This window comes from Pristiophorus japonicus, chromosome 10 (genome assembly GCF_044704955.1).
Source record: "Pristiophorus japonicus isolate sPriJap1 chromosome 10, sPriJap1.hap1, whole genome shotgun sequence".
Classification (NCBI taxonomy): Eukaryota; Metazoa; Chordata; class Chondrichthyes; family Pristiophoridae; genus Pristiophorus; species Pristiophorus japonicus.
Window position 1 is genome coordinate 102888614 of NC_091986.1, and position 15844 is coordinate 102904457.

General features: G+C 43.3%; 1 protein-coding gene across 1 annotated transcript; it reads left to right on the forward strand.

Moving 5' to 3' along the window:
- The first annotated feature begins 8546 nt into the window (after positions 1 to 8546).
- On the forward strand, positions 8547 to 14817 carry LOC139274776 (G-protein coupled receptor 83-like). Its single transcript, XM_070891464.1, has 4 exons — positions 8547 to 8927; positions 10619 to 10744; positions 12855 to 12988; positions 14182 to 14817. The coding sequence occupies exons 1-4, from the start codon at positions 8547 to 8549 to the stop codon at positions 14804 to 14806; spliced, it is 1266 nt and encodes a 421-aa protein (XP_070747565.1). The 3' UTR covers positions 14807 to 14817.
- Positions 14818 to 15844: the final 1027 nt, after the last annotated feature.

The window sequence follows — 15844 nt, forward strand, 5'->3', positions numbered from 1 at the left end:
GATAAATGTGAGGTTATCCACTTTGGGGGCAAAAATGTGAAGGCAGAATATTATCTGAATGGTGACAGATTAGGAAAAGGGGAGGTGCAACGAGACCTGGATGTCATGGTACATCAGTCATTGAAAGCTGGCATGCAGGTACAGCAGGCGGTGAAGAAGGCAAATGGCATGTTGGCCTTCATAGCTAGGGGATTTGAGTATAGGAGCAGGGAGGTCTTACTGCAGTTGTACAGGGCCTTGGTGAGGCCTCACCTGGAATATTGTGTTCAATTTTGGTCTCCTAATCTGAGGAAGGACATTCTTGCTATTGAGGGAATGCAGCGAAGGTTCACCAGACTAATTTCCAGCATGGCAGGACTGACATATGAGGAGAGACTGGATCGGCTGGGCCTGTATTCATTGGTGTTTAGAAGAATGAGAGGGGATCTTATAGAAACATTTAAAATTCTGACTGGACTGGATAGGTTAGATGCAGGAAGAATGTTCCCGATGTTGGGTTAGTCCAGAACCAGGGGTCACAGTCTAAGGATAAGGGGTAAGCCATTTAGGACCGAGATGAGGAGAAACTTCTTCACTCAGAGAATTGTTAACCTGTGGAATTCTCTCCCACAGAGAGTTGTTAATGCCAGTTCGTTAGATATATTCAAGAGGGAGTTAGATATGGCCCTTATGGCTAAAGGGATCAAGGGGTATAAAGAGAAAGCAGGAAAGGGGTTCTGAGGTGAATGATCAGCCATGATCTTATTGAATGATGGTGCAGGCTCGAAGGGCTGAATGGCCTACTCCTGCACCTATTTTCTATGTTTCTATGGTTTTATATACCTGTAGAAGCTCTTACTGTCTGTTTTTTATATTTCTTGCTAGTTTACTCTCATAAACTATCTTCTCTCTCTTTATAATTTTTTCGTCATCCTTTGCTGGTCTCTAAATATTTCCCAATCCTCTGGCCTTCCACTTTTCTTCGCAAATTGTTTTCAATTTGTTACCATCCTTTATTTCCTTAGTTAGCCACGGATGGTTCATCCTTCTCTTAGAGTCTTTCTTTCTCACTGGAGAAAGGACGTAACTCTTCTAATATCCTACAATATCCATGTTCTGGATTTTAGCAGCTAATCCTTAAAAGGCTATACTTTTGTCAATTCTTGTGTATCAGATACCCCCTCCCACTCCCGCTAAACCAGATTTGGAGTCAAGACAAAGTTCCATTTCATCCTTTGCCTCATCCAGCAGTTAACAAAGAACTTTTAACATTTCTTTCAGGTGTCAAGGATTGCAAGCTTCAACAACTCTTGAACACCAACATCCCTCCAGAAACTTCTTCCCCTTCACTTTCCTCTCACTTTTCCATTCTCACCCCCACCATGATTGCACTATCCCCTCCGACCTTCCCCTCTCTGATCCCAGATGATCAGTCCTCAGCAAAAGCCCTGAGCTTCATCCCCTTACGCCCTCACCTCAATGAATTTATAGCTTAGCACGACATTGAGTTCTTTTACCATCGCCTTCATCTCCATGCCCACTTCTTTGGCTAGGAGTCTTCACCCTGCACAGTGGATCCCTCCCTTTGGCCTCTTACCCTCTCTAGATCTTTTCATTGCGAACTACCAGCATGGCCGGCCTTCTCAATTTATCTGCTCCCTCCCCTTACTCCAACCTAACTCCCTCTGAACTTGCAGCACTCAGATCCAAGCCCAACATTGTCATTGTGCGTGTGTGATAAGTGACATCATTGAAGTGGACGAAATCCAGAAGTCACGACACTGTCGCTATTCACTTTATATCAAATAAACTTGTTAACAATCCGAGACCTACACACAATGTCCCATCGAGAGAGAGTAAGAACTTGTTGGGGAGAAGGTCATGAATCTGTGGAGGAGTAATTTGGGCAGGGGGAGATTAGGAGCCCGGGGGGAGGTCAGGAACTTGGCCACGGGGAGCAGGTCAGGATCTTGGGCATGGGGAGAATGTCAGGAACTCAGGCAGGGGGAGTACAGAAACTTAGGGGGAGGACAGAAACTTGGGCTGGGGGTGAGGGGGAGGTCAGGCACTTGGGTGGTTGGCGCAGAAACCTGTTGGGCGGTGCGAGAAAGTCTTAACCCTTGAGAGTAAGCCCTGTCTGTTCCAAGTGAGCTCTCTGTGTGGAGTCGGCAATCACAATGGCTCGAATTGCACTTTTCAAAGTCACTGATTACTAGGCAGGGTGGTTCAAATTACACATTCCAGAGAAACTGCTGGGTGTGTCTTATCCTCCAAGGGGACCAATCCGCAATCTGGTCTTGTGATCAAGGCGACTGTTTTGTATGGGGTTAATCACATACTGTTAATTATGATATTTAGTCATTTACAGTGTGTCTCTGTCCCATGCCCCGTAGAATGTTGTTGCTATAGAAAGAGAGGGAAGTGACCTTGGGACGCACACCAGCTTGTTATGACTTGAGGTCGGTGCCTCAAGATCTCATGCTTTGTGGACAAACAGCTGGGGCCTTACACATTAGGAGTTGGCCATAAGCCACATGCACCCATGTTTTATTTAATAGTATAAAGGGGCGGCACTGTCCCGTAGCTCTTCGAACTTCACCTTGGACCGTGATTCGCAAGCGGTGCCGGGACCCCCAATGCTCCAAACCAGCCGTCGTTGTGGAGGTCCCGATGGGCTGAAGACCGTGAGCGTTGTTGCATCTTATCATATTTCTCTTTTTTTCGTAAACTGTATTAATATGTTTCTTTTCTCTCAGTAACGGCATCTTATTCTTTTGTCTTGTCTCTTATTTAACATTCATCCAGATCCCGAACCTGGGTCTATTATTATCGATCCAAAACATTTTGGCATCACGAACAGGATCTGGTAAAATGTTTAAGAGAAAAGACAAGAAGCAGTCTCCTCCTGCGGGAAAGAAGTTTAGAATACCAGGGTGGGGCACGAGGGATGAGGGTTTTGGCTCTCTTGCCAAGGTGCTAGCCCGGTTTGGACCCCTGCAACATGAGGATATGGCGTCATTGGAACAGAACAAAGATAGAGCCGTACCCCACGCGGTACTGTCTCTCCTGGAGGAAGCGGGCTTCCCACAGGAGAAAAATAGCCCCCACAAATGGGATGGATTTTGTTGACAACCTTAAGGGCGATGTGTAAACAACTTAAGGAAAGTGAGGCAGAAAACCTACAGTTAAAAACAGCTGTTAAGGTTTTGGAAAGTCAAAACTCGACCCTGACTGAAGCGATCCGCACTGCACAAGAACGGGCTGACAAGATCAATGAACAATCAGAAACTTCAATATGCCGTCTGGTGACAGTACAAAATAAAAAGAAAGCCAGATGATGGAAATTACAGAGTGATTTGAAATATATACTTTGTATTGCACTGATTTGCTGCTGCATGTGGTCTGGACTTGCTCAATCAAACCCCAGTGAGTGTTTAAAAGCCAATGCAAAATCATGTGGAGAAGGTATACAAGCTGGAAAAAATTGTGGGTGGTGCACCAAAAATATCTGGTACTCCTTTAACTCAGAATATGAATGGACAGATGGAGAGGGGGGGAACGGGAGGAAACTAAAAACCCTCCCCCATACGCTCCGAGCATGAAAGCTAGACCCCTTATGACAAATAAGATGAAACAGCAAGATGGGGAACAGCCGGTAACCACTAGAGGGGTGCGTGACTTCACCACTAGTGAGTTACAAGAAATAGGGTCTCGATTTTGTCAAAAACCCGGGGAATCATTGTCAGAATGGCTAACCCAGATTTGAGACCAGGGAGCATCAGGCGTAATACTTAACCCCGAAGAGTTAACAAAAATGGGGACTATGACTACGAATCACCATATGACAACAGTGCTACGGAATGTCCAGGGCACAGGTTCGTTATGGGACATGGTTACTATCAGGGTCCAGCAAAAATATCCCTCTGCCGTTGATTGGGGAGGTAGAACCTTGGAATACTATGGTGGAGGGTGCGATACAGTTGCGCAACATGGCAACACAGGGAGGAATATATCACCAACAATATGGGGGGCCAGATCAGGAGCTCTTTATGGCAGGAATGCGGAGCAGGCTGATGAAGAGTGGCCCTCCTATGATAAGGGGTGTGCTACTCGCATTATTGGGACCAGCCCAAGGGCAGCGGGTGGGGCACTCTTGCCTATTGTTAGGACAGTTAGAGGATGTAGAAGATCCCCTTGACTAGGGGTGTGGCCAGGATCCGGGAGCACTCCCCATTAGAACTACATCAACCCAAGCTCCAGGGTATCTGAGGCCACACATTCCGATTACTTACCTGATAGGGGAGTAACCATGATAAGCTTTGTTGAATGAAGAATAGACTTTGTGAATATCTGTCTGTGAATGAAAGTGCTTGTGTAATTTTTTGACTGCGGAATGAATTTTTTCATGTGTCTGAAAGCCTGTTTGGAAAGATGGTGGAGCTGCCTGTTTGTTTTAGCTCCACCCACTTTTTCAAACAGAGTGAAGATTTTTTTAACCCTTCGTAGTGTTGTCCTGTATGTGGGAAGTCTTCAGAAAGTGTGAACCTTATAGGGGAAACCATACAAGGGCTCTTGGAGGCGGGTATCATTAGACATGCGGTGTCCCCCTACAATAGCCTTGTTTGGCCTGTGCAGAAACCCGACGAAAGTTGGAGGATGACTGTGGACTACCGACAACTGAACAAATTTGCCCCTCCCCTGGCAACCACTGTCCTAGATGTAGTAACTATAACAGAGCGGCTGTCTGAAGAAGGTGCGGAGTGGCATACGGTAATCGACCTGACCAATGCCTTTTTCTCCATTCCAATAGCGGAAGAATCCCAGGACCAGTTTGCATTCACTTGGGAAGGGAGGCAATACATGTTTAAATGCCTACCTCAAGGTTACCTACATAGCCCTACCCTATGCCACGGGTTGGTGGCCCGGGACCTGGACATGTGCACATTGACTCCTAATGTCTCACTGGCACACTACGTCGATGATGTAACAATTATTAGCATGTTATTGGGCCCTAACAGAAACAGAAGGACAGACAGGGGACGACAAAGTCAGTTTAAGACCAGACCTACCCATATTATCCTGGGATCTCTCAGAAAATGAGACACACAAGGTCGGGCGAGCGCAGCAAAGCTCCATAGTGCACTGGAAATGGTATATCGCAGACAGAGCAAGTAAAGGAAAAGAAGGAATCACCCGACTACATGAGCATGTGGCTGAATACCCACAAACAGCTGAGAGTGAACTTACGCAGTCATCTGTCAGTTTAACCCACTGATCTCCTGGGGTGTGTCTTTTGAACAGTTAACAGCTGAAGAGCGTAGCCATGCCTGGTTCACAGATGGCTCAGCGGACTGGCAAAATGGCCTTCGGCGATGGCGAGCCGCTGCCTTCAATCCAAACACCCAAACAATTGTGCATGATGAGGGCGTGGGAGGCTCCAGCCAGCTAGCAGAATGAGCAGCTGTAGTTCTTGCGTTAGAAGAGGAACAGCAACAAGTACACATATATACTGACTCATGGGCAGTAGCCAAAGGCATGGCGAGCTGGATGTGAAACTGGCATGAACATAACTGCCAAATAACTGGGAAAGACTTGTGGGGAAACCCCCAAGGGAACAAATATGGTCCAAAGCCCAGAAATGAAAATGACGGTGTTATACAGATCATAAACACCTGTGAAATTTGTCAAAAGGTGAAGCATTTTCCCCTACAATGACAATCCGGTGCCCATATTAAGAGAGGGACTCAACCAGCACAAATATGGCAAGTTGATTATGTAGGAACGTTACCATTGCAACAACGGTTCCAATATTTGCTCACTGCTATTGATACCTATTCTGGACTTTTGATAGCTTATCCAGTGACTAAAACGAATCAACAAAGTACGATTAAATGACTGGAGAATTTAATCACATATGACGGTGAGCCAGCAGAAGTACAGTCCGATAATGGGTCACACTTCACAGGTCAAACAGTGCAACAGTAGTCGGTAGACAACGGGATCTATTGGATGTTTCACATACCTTACTATCCGCAAGCTGCAAGTTAATAGAATGCATGAATGGACTACTTAAGCAAAAGATTAAAATAGTAACTCCCACTAACACATTGCAAGGGTGGTTAAAGGTCTTACCACAAGCAGTGCGCAATCTGAATCACCGACCATTATGGGGGGGGGGGGGGGGGAACTCCCATAAGCCACATGTTAGGCAAAGTTAGTGTCCCTACTGTTGAAAAAGAAAATCAGACTCAGGACACAGTTTGTGAAGGCGGAAAAGTGTGGGTGCAGTACCTCCAGAAACCCTTACAAGCAGGGGAAATCTTAGCGAAAGGAGAAGGAAACATTCATTGGGTGCTCCTGACTGGTCAAGATATTCCTCTCTGTGTTGACAAGGGTAAATTGACTAAACGGGGCTGAATTAATATACTTATGTTTCCTCCCACAGGAATTCTGCCCAAAATGGTGACTTACCAACTCGTGCTGGCAAGTCTCTGTGTCTCGTTATCTGTGACTGTGCTACTTCCATCCTCAAACACAGCATGGGATGGCCGTACAGGGTGGTGGTTAGCTAACACTGATCGTACGCAAGACAATCAAGGGTGGATTGTATTGGTGGGACATCTTTTACGGATGGTCCCCAAAAACATCCGCCGCTTTGAAGCTGTTAATACATCCTATCGTTGTTTTACTCGTTGCGTTATTACTGCTTGTATGTATTCTTAGGTGTAGATTGCGGGCGTTGCTCGCGCATACTCAACGTGTAATTGATGCATTACGCCTTCAACTTGATTATATTACTTAGAATGTCTAAATATCAAGGGTGGATTGTATTGTATGGGGTTAATCACATACTGTTAATTATGATATTTAGTCATTTACAGTGTGTCTCTGTCCCATGCCCCGTAGAATGTTGTTGCTATAGAGAGAGAGGGAAGCGACCTTGGGACGCACACCAGCTTGTTATGAGACTTGAGGTCGGTGCCTCAAGATCTCATGCTTTGTGGACAAACAGCTGGGGCCTTACACATTAGGAGTTGGCCATAAGCCACATGCACCCATGTTTTGTTTAATAGTATAAAGGAGCGGCACTGTCCTGTAGCTCTTCGAACTTCACCTTGGACCGTGATTCGTGAGCGATGCCTGGACCCCCAATGCTCCAGACCAGCCATCGTTGTGGAGGTCCCGATGGGCTGAAGGCCGTGAGCGTTGTTGCATCTTATCATACTTCTCTTTTCTTCGTAAACTGTATTAATATGTTTATTTTCTCTCAGTAAACGGTATCTTATTCTTTATTTCATTTGTCTTGTCTCTTATTTAACATTCATCCAGACCCCGAACCTGGGTCTATTATTATCGATCCAAAACAGTGACCCAATCAGAGCTTTAGATGTTACAAATAAACACGTCTCAGCATTTTCTGTTTTTATTTCAGATTTCCAGCATTCACAGTATTTTGCTTAAATCCTCTGACGTCTGGTCCCGATTCTGTTGCATCTTTTAATGTAAACACGGAGAAGACTGGAGGAGAAGTAGGATTCCCTCTTGTATGCACTCCCACGCTAAAATCCTGGAATACATTTGTGAACAATGGGGAATGCTGGCCTGTGGAAGGCAAGCAGAAACACCGTAAGACCAGATGCTCCAGAGGTTTATAATTAGTCTTTTCAAATCTAGGGCAAATCAACAGCGATTTAAAAAAGGGATTGCGTTCGTTTGGAGACAATGCCGGCGTCAGTTGTATGCATTATACAGAACGAATTGTGTTGATGAATATAATTCCTCACTTATTAACATGAATGGTTACTTAAAATAAAGATAATTTGTTTCATCTGAGACCAATGTCAGTGAGGAACGAGTGTCAATAGAAAAAACACTGGTAGGGGAATGTGGCATGGTGCCCAGCGGCTTAAAAAGTTACTGCCCTAGTGGTTCTAGTTAAAGATGCAAAAATAACCCTGCTGGTTCAATTTTTGGAATAAAAATATATTTTTTTCATTGAGAAAGTGAAAATTAAAGGAAGGGATGAAATATAACACAAATCACCGAATGGAGAAGATTATTGAAAAGAAAGCAGCGTCACGCCTACTCTTCATTTGAAGAAAATGATGTACCTATTATATTAAACAGAAAATAAAGCAGGTCCTAAACAAAAAAGGAGCGAGCGTTGACGAGGAAGAGACGTCACGGTGTTAAAGAGCCCGAGGCATCAATTGGCTACAGTACGTGTCACCATGTGCGTGGGTTTCAGCTTGGTTTATATAAAAAAAAAGCTCCCACAACAGTCACTCGACAGCAGCAAGATGTTAGATCACGGTGCTGCGAGAATGGTCAGCGTCGAAAAACCAGACTAATACCTGACAAATTGAGCAAACCTTTCTCAAGGCGCCGCACCAGAGTTCCAACCTGCAAACCGAGAGATGTGAATTATTGGCAAATCGATTTCTTATTTAACGCTGAACTGTTCGGGTGCCTGCATCGTAGCAACTTTTCATAAAGCATCAAAAAGCAGAACTTTGCCAACATCGGACGTGTTTAAAATACAAGGGAGTTTTGGTAACATTTGAATAATGACCCGTTACATGCGGCTCTCTCTTCCCTACTTGGCCAATGCTTTTCAAAGATCAAACAACTTATTTAACATTAACCTCCCCGAGTCTCCCATTATGTCTAACAGGTCGACGTTCTTTCCCTGGGGCAACTTTACTCTGGACGATTGGGAGAGCTTTGTCGACTCGGCAAAATACGAGGCGGAATCCCAAAATGCAACCATCAAGGCTTTGCTTATTGTGGCATACTCGATTATTATAGTCATTTCTCTCTTTGGAAATGTCCTTGTGTGCCAGGTCGTAATAAAGAACAAACGGATGCATTCTGCCACCAGCCTGTTCATTGTTAATCTCGCCGTAGCGGACATCATGATCACCCTTCTTAACACTCCGTTTACACTGGTAAGACTAAAATGATTTATTGGGTGGGAGATGTACTGTTTAAACTTTATTCCTTGCATTGTTCAAACATACTGAAAAAGTTACACAAAATCAGAACTGTAAATAACATCAACTATGTGCAATTATACAGTGCCTTTAACGCAATAAAACATTCCAAGGCGCTTCACAGAAGCATTATCAAACAAAATTTGACACCGAAGAACATAAAGAGATATTAGGACAGATGACCAAAAGCATGGCCAAGCATGATTACTATACTTCTACATCGGAGCAAATGTAATACTCGAGGACAACTTGCATACAAAAAGATTATAGGCCATGGATTTTCTTATGTTTCTTAGCTTGGCACAAGGTATATAAATACTCTGCATGTACCAAGTTGTTACATATTCAAGTTTCCAGTTCCGACGAAGGGTCATCGACCTGAAACGTTAACTCTGTTTCTCTCTCCACAGACTCTGCCTGGCCTGCTGAGTATTTCCAGCATTTTCTGTTTTTATTTCAGATTCTAGCATCCACAGTATTTTGCTTTTGCGTTACATATTCTGCACCAGTCTACTTTACCATAAGAGTAAAACGGGGTCCAAACCACTTCTGACAACAGCAAATTATACTGGCAGATGGAGTATAATGTGGTAAAATGTGAGGTTATCCATCTTAGTGGGGAAAAATAAAAAAGCACATTATTATTTAAACGTAGATTACAAAATGCTGTGGTACAGAGGAATCTGGGGGTCCTTGTACATGAAACTCAAAAAGTTAGCATGCAGATACAGCAAGTAATTAGGAAAGCAAATGGAATGTTGGCCTTTATTGCAAGGGGGATGGAGTATAAAAGTAGGGAAATCCTGTTACAACTGTACAGGGCATTGGTGAGACCACATCTGAAGTACTGTGTACAGTATTGGTCTCCTTATTTAAGGAGGGATCTCTCATCTCATAGGCAGCCCTTCGTAGTAGAGGATAACTTGCTTCCACTCTAAAACTGAGTTCTCAGGTGACTGAGAGTCTAATGCGGGTCCTACAGTCTCTGTCACAGTTGAGGCAGACAGTGGTTGAAGGAAAGGGTGGGTGGGGAGCATGGGTTCATGCATGCTCCTTCCGCTGTCTACGCTTGATTTCTGCTTGCTCTAGACGATGGGACTTGAAGTGCTCAGTGCCCTGCCGGATGCTCTTACTCCACTTTGGGCGATCGTGGGCCAGGGATTCCCAGGTGTCGGTGGGGATGTTGCACTTTATCAACGAGGCTTTGAGGGTGACCTTGAAGCATTTTCTCTGACCACCTGGGACTCACTTGCCATGTCAAAGCGCCGAGTAGAGCGCTTGCTTTGGGAGTCTTGTGTCCAGCATGCGGAAGATGTGGCCCACTCAATGGAGCTGATCGAGCGTGGTCAGTGCTTCTATGCTGGGGATGTTGGCCTGAGCAAGAACACTAATGTTGGTGCATCCTGTTAGTGGATTTGCAGGATCTTGTGGAGGCAGCGCTGGTGGTACTGTTGTATGTAGTCCACGTCTCTGAGCCATATAGGAGGGCGGGTATCACTACTGCCCTGTAGACCATAAGCTTGGGGCCAGATTTGAGGTCCTGGACTTTAAACACTCTCTTCCTCAGGCGACCGAAGGTATACCTATACGTATTTATGGTATGTGAAGGATTGTATAAGTAATCATCTGGTATTTTTGATTGACAGGTTCGGTTTGTGAACAGCTCTTGGGTTTTCGGGAAGGTCATGTGTCACATCAGCCGCTTTGCTCAGTACTGTTCTTTGCACGTCTCCACTCTCACCTTGACAGCCATCGCCCTAGACAGGCATCAGGTACTGATCAACCTTTCAAACAGGTGCACATATATGTCCGAGGGCATTTACATAGACCTATAATATCTTTGGAAACTCTTTGAGGTTCGAAGTCACCACTAAATACGCAAGGCTTAAACAGTTTGTTGGTCTGAAAAAGATACCGGTATTCAGAGACTTTCGCGGTTATTTATTTGATTTTAAAACATGAAGTGCCACTTTTCTCAGCCAACACGAAAAAGGAACAAATGTCCCATAATAATGTTCTTTAATTTAGCTGTTTTCCCCCAATCGCAACTGAGAAATATTTCGCGAACAGTTTGTTCAGGTCATTAATCTAAAATAATGCCTAGACAAGTTTCCAGGACAAAGACCATTTATACAGTTACCAGGATGTATCTGCACACATACTGGAAATGGTTGACTGAAATAATCGGGGGAGGAAAGTAATTAGCCTATGTTATAATCATAATGAAGAGACAAAAGTTGGCTTTGCATTGACTGTTGCATAACGTAACACAGGAGTAGACATATCTCTAACTCCCTTATTTCCAGTCAATTCTCATGAATTATAGGTGCAATGATAGTGCAACTTTTCTGCCATTGCTCAGTGATTTCCCAATTAAAGCAATTCAAAAGTGATTGTATAATCCCAGAATCGTGTCCAAGCAAGGCAATGAGTTGCCAAATCCCTTTGGGGGGGGTGGCCTCTCACATCGCTTGTGATTGACGTCACATAACTCACATGAGATCGGTAGCTACAGTATAACCATAGCCATAGATTTTTTTCATTGTAACTGTAAGCAATCTCCTAAAATAACATATAATTTAAAAGAATTTCTTAGACATAGGATCTGAGGATCCCCATAGATCTTTCCACACAAGAACGCTGTGATAGATTATAGTGAGTCTATCTGTCACAGGCGCACAGCTGTAAAGCAATATCGGATCCTTGCTGCAGCCTAATCCCCGTTTTAATCTGTTCCGAGTTAACAAACGCAGTCTGAACAGTTTGCATCTGGTGACCAAGCTGGGCAAAGGTACAGTTCATTTGTTCAGAACTGAGAGAGTAACAGTCAACGCCTGGGGCCGTGTCGCCACTGCCAAACCCACGAATCCGTTCCGACTGACCTTCCTGGCGCTGTGCATCTAGTGGGTGCTGAACATCTTATACCGCTAACACATTCTCTATTGTTAAAAGAAAGCAGAGGCTCGGAATATTTCTGAATTCATTTGAATCGACAATAATTAATAACTGTAAAATGTTGTTTTACAACACAAACCAGCAATCATTGACAACAGTGCCCGCTACTGTTTCAGGCGCATCACATTACATTGTCCGTTCATTCAATTGTTCTTGTATTCAATTTCTCCGCTCGCTCTCCTTTTTGCCCATTTCCTCTCTTTTCCCTTGACCTAATCTAAATAATTTCGGAGTTTAGACAATTAAATGTAAAATAACGACATGCAACATCACAATTAATCATTTAACAAATGATTCAGCAGTAAGAAGCAGTTTTCTGCGGCTGGTGCTTCGATTGATGTCGGCAGAAATCTTTTTTTATTGTGAGACTGAAAACAGTGATACAACAGCTAAAGATTTCAGACCTGCCCCAGTATCAAATACAGCCTGGCTCCAACCAGAACTCCGCAGAGTTCTGCGCACGCGTAGTTACAGTAGCCCACGCTAGACGTTTAAATTAACTCAGGATTGTTCAAAAGTACTCAGAAAGACCATGAAGTGTCAAATTCATTGGGTCTTCCAGGGGTTCTTCTCTCGGAGTCAGACTGGGACCTATTTTCTTTTCTTTGAAAAGGAAATCATAGGCTCTGAAATACGCCATGTGTTACTAATGCACCGATGCTCACAGCATTCATTTGAAACTCCCAGCTGCACTATTTTAGTGAGACACGAATTTAAATGCTGCCAGCATCTCCAGTAAAATATTAGAGAGAGGAATTTCGGGCAAAAATGTTAAGTGTTTGCACATTATCATTTGCTGTCACGGTGAAATTATAAGACGGTGGCAAAAGGTAAAGTGGAAGGTTTGGGGCCAGTAACCATATAACGTAATATATTGCGTAAATCCTTTACCTATATTAGAAGTTAATGGTTATATATCTTATGTAGGTTATCATGCATCCTTTGAAGCCACGCATGTCAACAGCCAAGGGTATACTTTACATCACCATTATCTGGATTATGGCCAGTTGTTTCTCCCTCCCACATGCAATCTATCAGAAGCTCTTCAAATTTGAATACAGGTAAATATCCAGAGAGATTGATTATCTTGATTGGTCTCCTTGCAGTCTGAGAGCTGCCAATGAGTCATGACTGACATCAAACATAAGAACATAGTCAAATTCCACATTTATAGAAGGTAAGCAAGGAGATCATCATCATCATAGGCAGTCCCTCGAAATCGAGGAAGCCTTGCTTCCACTCTAAAAGTGAGTTCTCGGGTGACTGTACAGTCCAATACGGGAATGATAGTCTCTGTCACAGGTGGGACAAACAGACATTTGAAGGAAAAGGTGGGTGAGGCATCTGGTTTGTCGCACGCTCCTTCTGCTGCCTGCGCTTGTTTTCTGCATGTTCTTGGCGACGAGACTCGAGCTGCTCAGCGGCCCCTGGATGCTCTTCCTCCACTTAGGGTGTTCTTTGGCCAGGGATTCCCAAGTGTCGGTGGGGATATTGTACTTTATCAAGGAGGCTTTGAGGGTGTTCTTGAAATGTTTCCTCTGCCCACCTGCGGAACGCTTGCCGTGCAGGAGTTCCGAGTAGAGCGTTTGCTTTGGGAGTCTTGTGTCAGACATGCAGACAATGTGGCCCGCCCAACGGAGCTGGTCGACTATGGTCAGTGCTTCGATGCTGGGGATGTTGGCCTGGTCGAGGACACTAACGTTGGTGCATCTCTCCTTCCAGGGGATTTGCAGGATCTTGCGGAGACATCGTTGATGGTATTTCACCAGCGATTTGAGGTGTCTACTGTATATGGTATATGCAAGGAGATCATTCAGTCTTTTGACAACTGTTCTTTTTTTAATGTTAACACTAAGCAAACACAACATATAACATTAGTTTGTTGTTTAGACAGACTGCTTAATCGCTCTATTTTGAACATTTTTCTGGGACTAAAGCATACTTATTTTCAAATTAATTCACCCATTCAATTCAGCTTTATTTGCCCACCAGAGACTGTTAAACCTAATAGTAAACATCATGACTGTCATCATAAGTTTTGGTAAGAAGGATTTGTCTACAGAATTAAATTAAGTGCTAATAAACCATTTTGATTTCTGTTGTCATGGAAAATGGAAGAAATCATGGAACAAAATATCCAAAACACCAGTAAAAGTTCCACATCTCAATGTAACAATAATGTAATTTGACCTATTTAGTTATTATAAACCATTGATCCCACTGATGACTCTATGCCCTTTATTTTACTTTACAGCAAAAAAAGGATTCGGAGTTTGTGCGTCCCAAACTTCCCGGAGCCAGCAGACCTGTTCTGGAAGTATCTGGACTTGGCCACATTTATCATGTTGTATGTGCTGCCCCTTTTAATTATCACTGTCACATACACAACAGTTGCCAAAAAGTTATGGCTTCGCAATGCAATCGGGGACGTGACAACAGAGCAGTATTTTGCACACCGACGGAAAAAGAAAAAGACAATTAAAATGCTGATGCTGGTTGTGGTAGTATTTGCTGTCTGTTGGTTTCCTCTGAACTGTTATGTTGTCCTCATTTCTAGTCAAACCATTCGCACCAACAACGCTCTCTATTTTGTTTTCCATTGGTTTGCCATGAGCAGTACCTGCTATAACCCCTTTATCTATTGCTGGTTAAATGAGAGTTTTCGCTCAGAACTTAAATCTCTCTTGAATATATTCAAAAGAGAACGTGTAGTGCAGGAACACATCCTCCCCTCCACGGCCCCTTCTTACAGACTAGCCTGGCCTGAACAGAGCAACTTCAAGAGGGGCCAAGACCCTCAGAATCTTCGCTCAAACAGCAACATCCAGTCAGGAAAGACAGATATTTCATCAGTTGAGCCAATAGTTGCTGTGAGCTAGAATAGAGAGTTCTGCCATTTTCTAATATCATGTTACAAGAAAGTAGCATTGTCTGGTTCTAAAAAAGTGTTCCATCAGAGTGGCATTGTACATACATTTTTAAGCTTTACTAAGAACACAACAGAGTTGAGGATAGAATAATGTTTATCTAATGTCTTAAACACCAAAATGTATACATTACTCCAAAACATTCATAACTGACAATATGAACATTAGTCTCATTGCCCAGATAAGAGAGGAGGGAGAGCTCTAGCAGGCTTCCTGTCCAGTGACCTGTGCTGGAAAGAGTGTATGTCAGGTGAAGACAGAATCAGAAATTGCTGCGATGCCTTCAATAGTTGAATCGACTGCTGACACATGTAAAGAATGTGCACTGATGAAGAAGAGCCAGGCTGCTGGAACCTGTAGAATAGTCAGTGCCTTTAAATTTGAATATATGAGTATTAAGAAGAATAAAACAACAAATTGATATGAGTTATAAATGATTGTAAACAACAAGTTGAAAGGGATCATATTTAAAAGTAGCTTCTAATAGATTCTTACAAGGGTAAAAGGTAGAAATGGTGAAGCATTTAGATGGTATTGTTAATGATATGCAAGGGACTGTGTAGTCACAAACTGAACGGACTCTAATGAATTATTTAATGTGAAGACAAATAACCCAAGTTTTTTACATGCCATTCAGCATTATAGGGTAGACTTTACAAACCTGTGCTGGCATTGTGGAGCTTTTTATGTCAGGAGCACGTATTGGGAATTCAGGTATGGATGTCAACAGGCGCCACTGGATTTTCCATCGATTTATTTTAATGGCTTGAAAATCCTATGGGGCTGGTTGACCTCTTTGCCTGGATTCCTAATATGTGCTCTGGATGCACAAAGTTTTAAGCCGGAATTGTGAATTTGTAGTCTACCTACACAAGCTTTAGGAATTGTATTTTACTTGCATTCCATTATTGAAGTCAATCTCTGTTTTTAAATCTATTTATAATGTATAACCTGAACATTCTTGTGTGGAATCTTTGTTCATAGAAATTT

Coding starts and splice junctions, on each gene's coding strand:
- LOC139274776 (XM_070891464.1), top strand. CDS start 8,547: ATGACCCGTTACATGCGGCTCTCTCTTCCCTACTTGGCCAATGCTTTT. Junction 10,745..12,854: donor TCGCCCTAGACAGGCATCAG/GTACTGATCAAC, acceptor TATCTTATGTAG/GTTATCATGCATCCTTTGAA. Junction 12,989..14,181: donor CTCTTCAAATTTGAATACAG/GTAAATATCCAG, acceptor TTTACTTTACAG/CAAAAAAAGGATTCGGAGTT.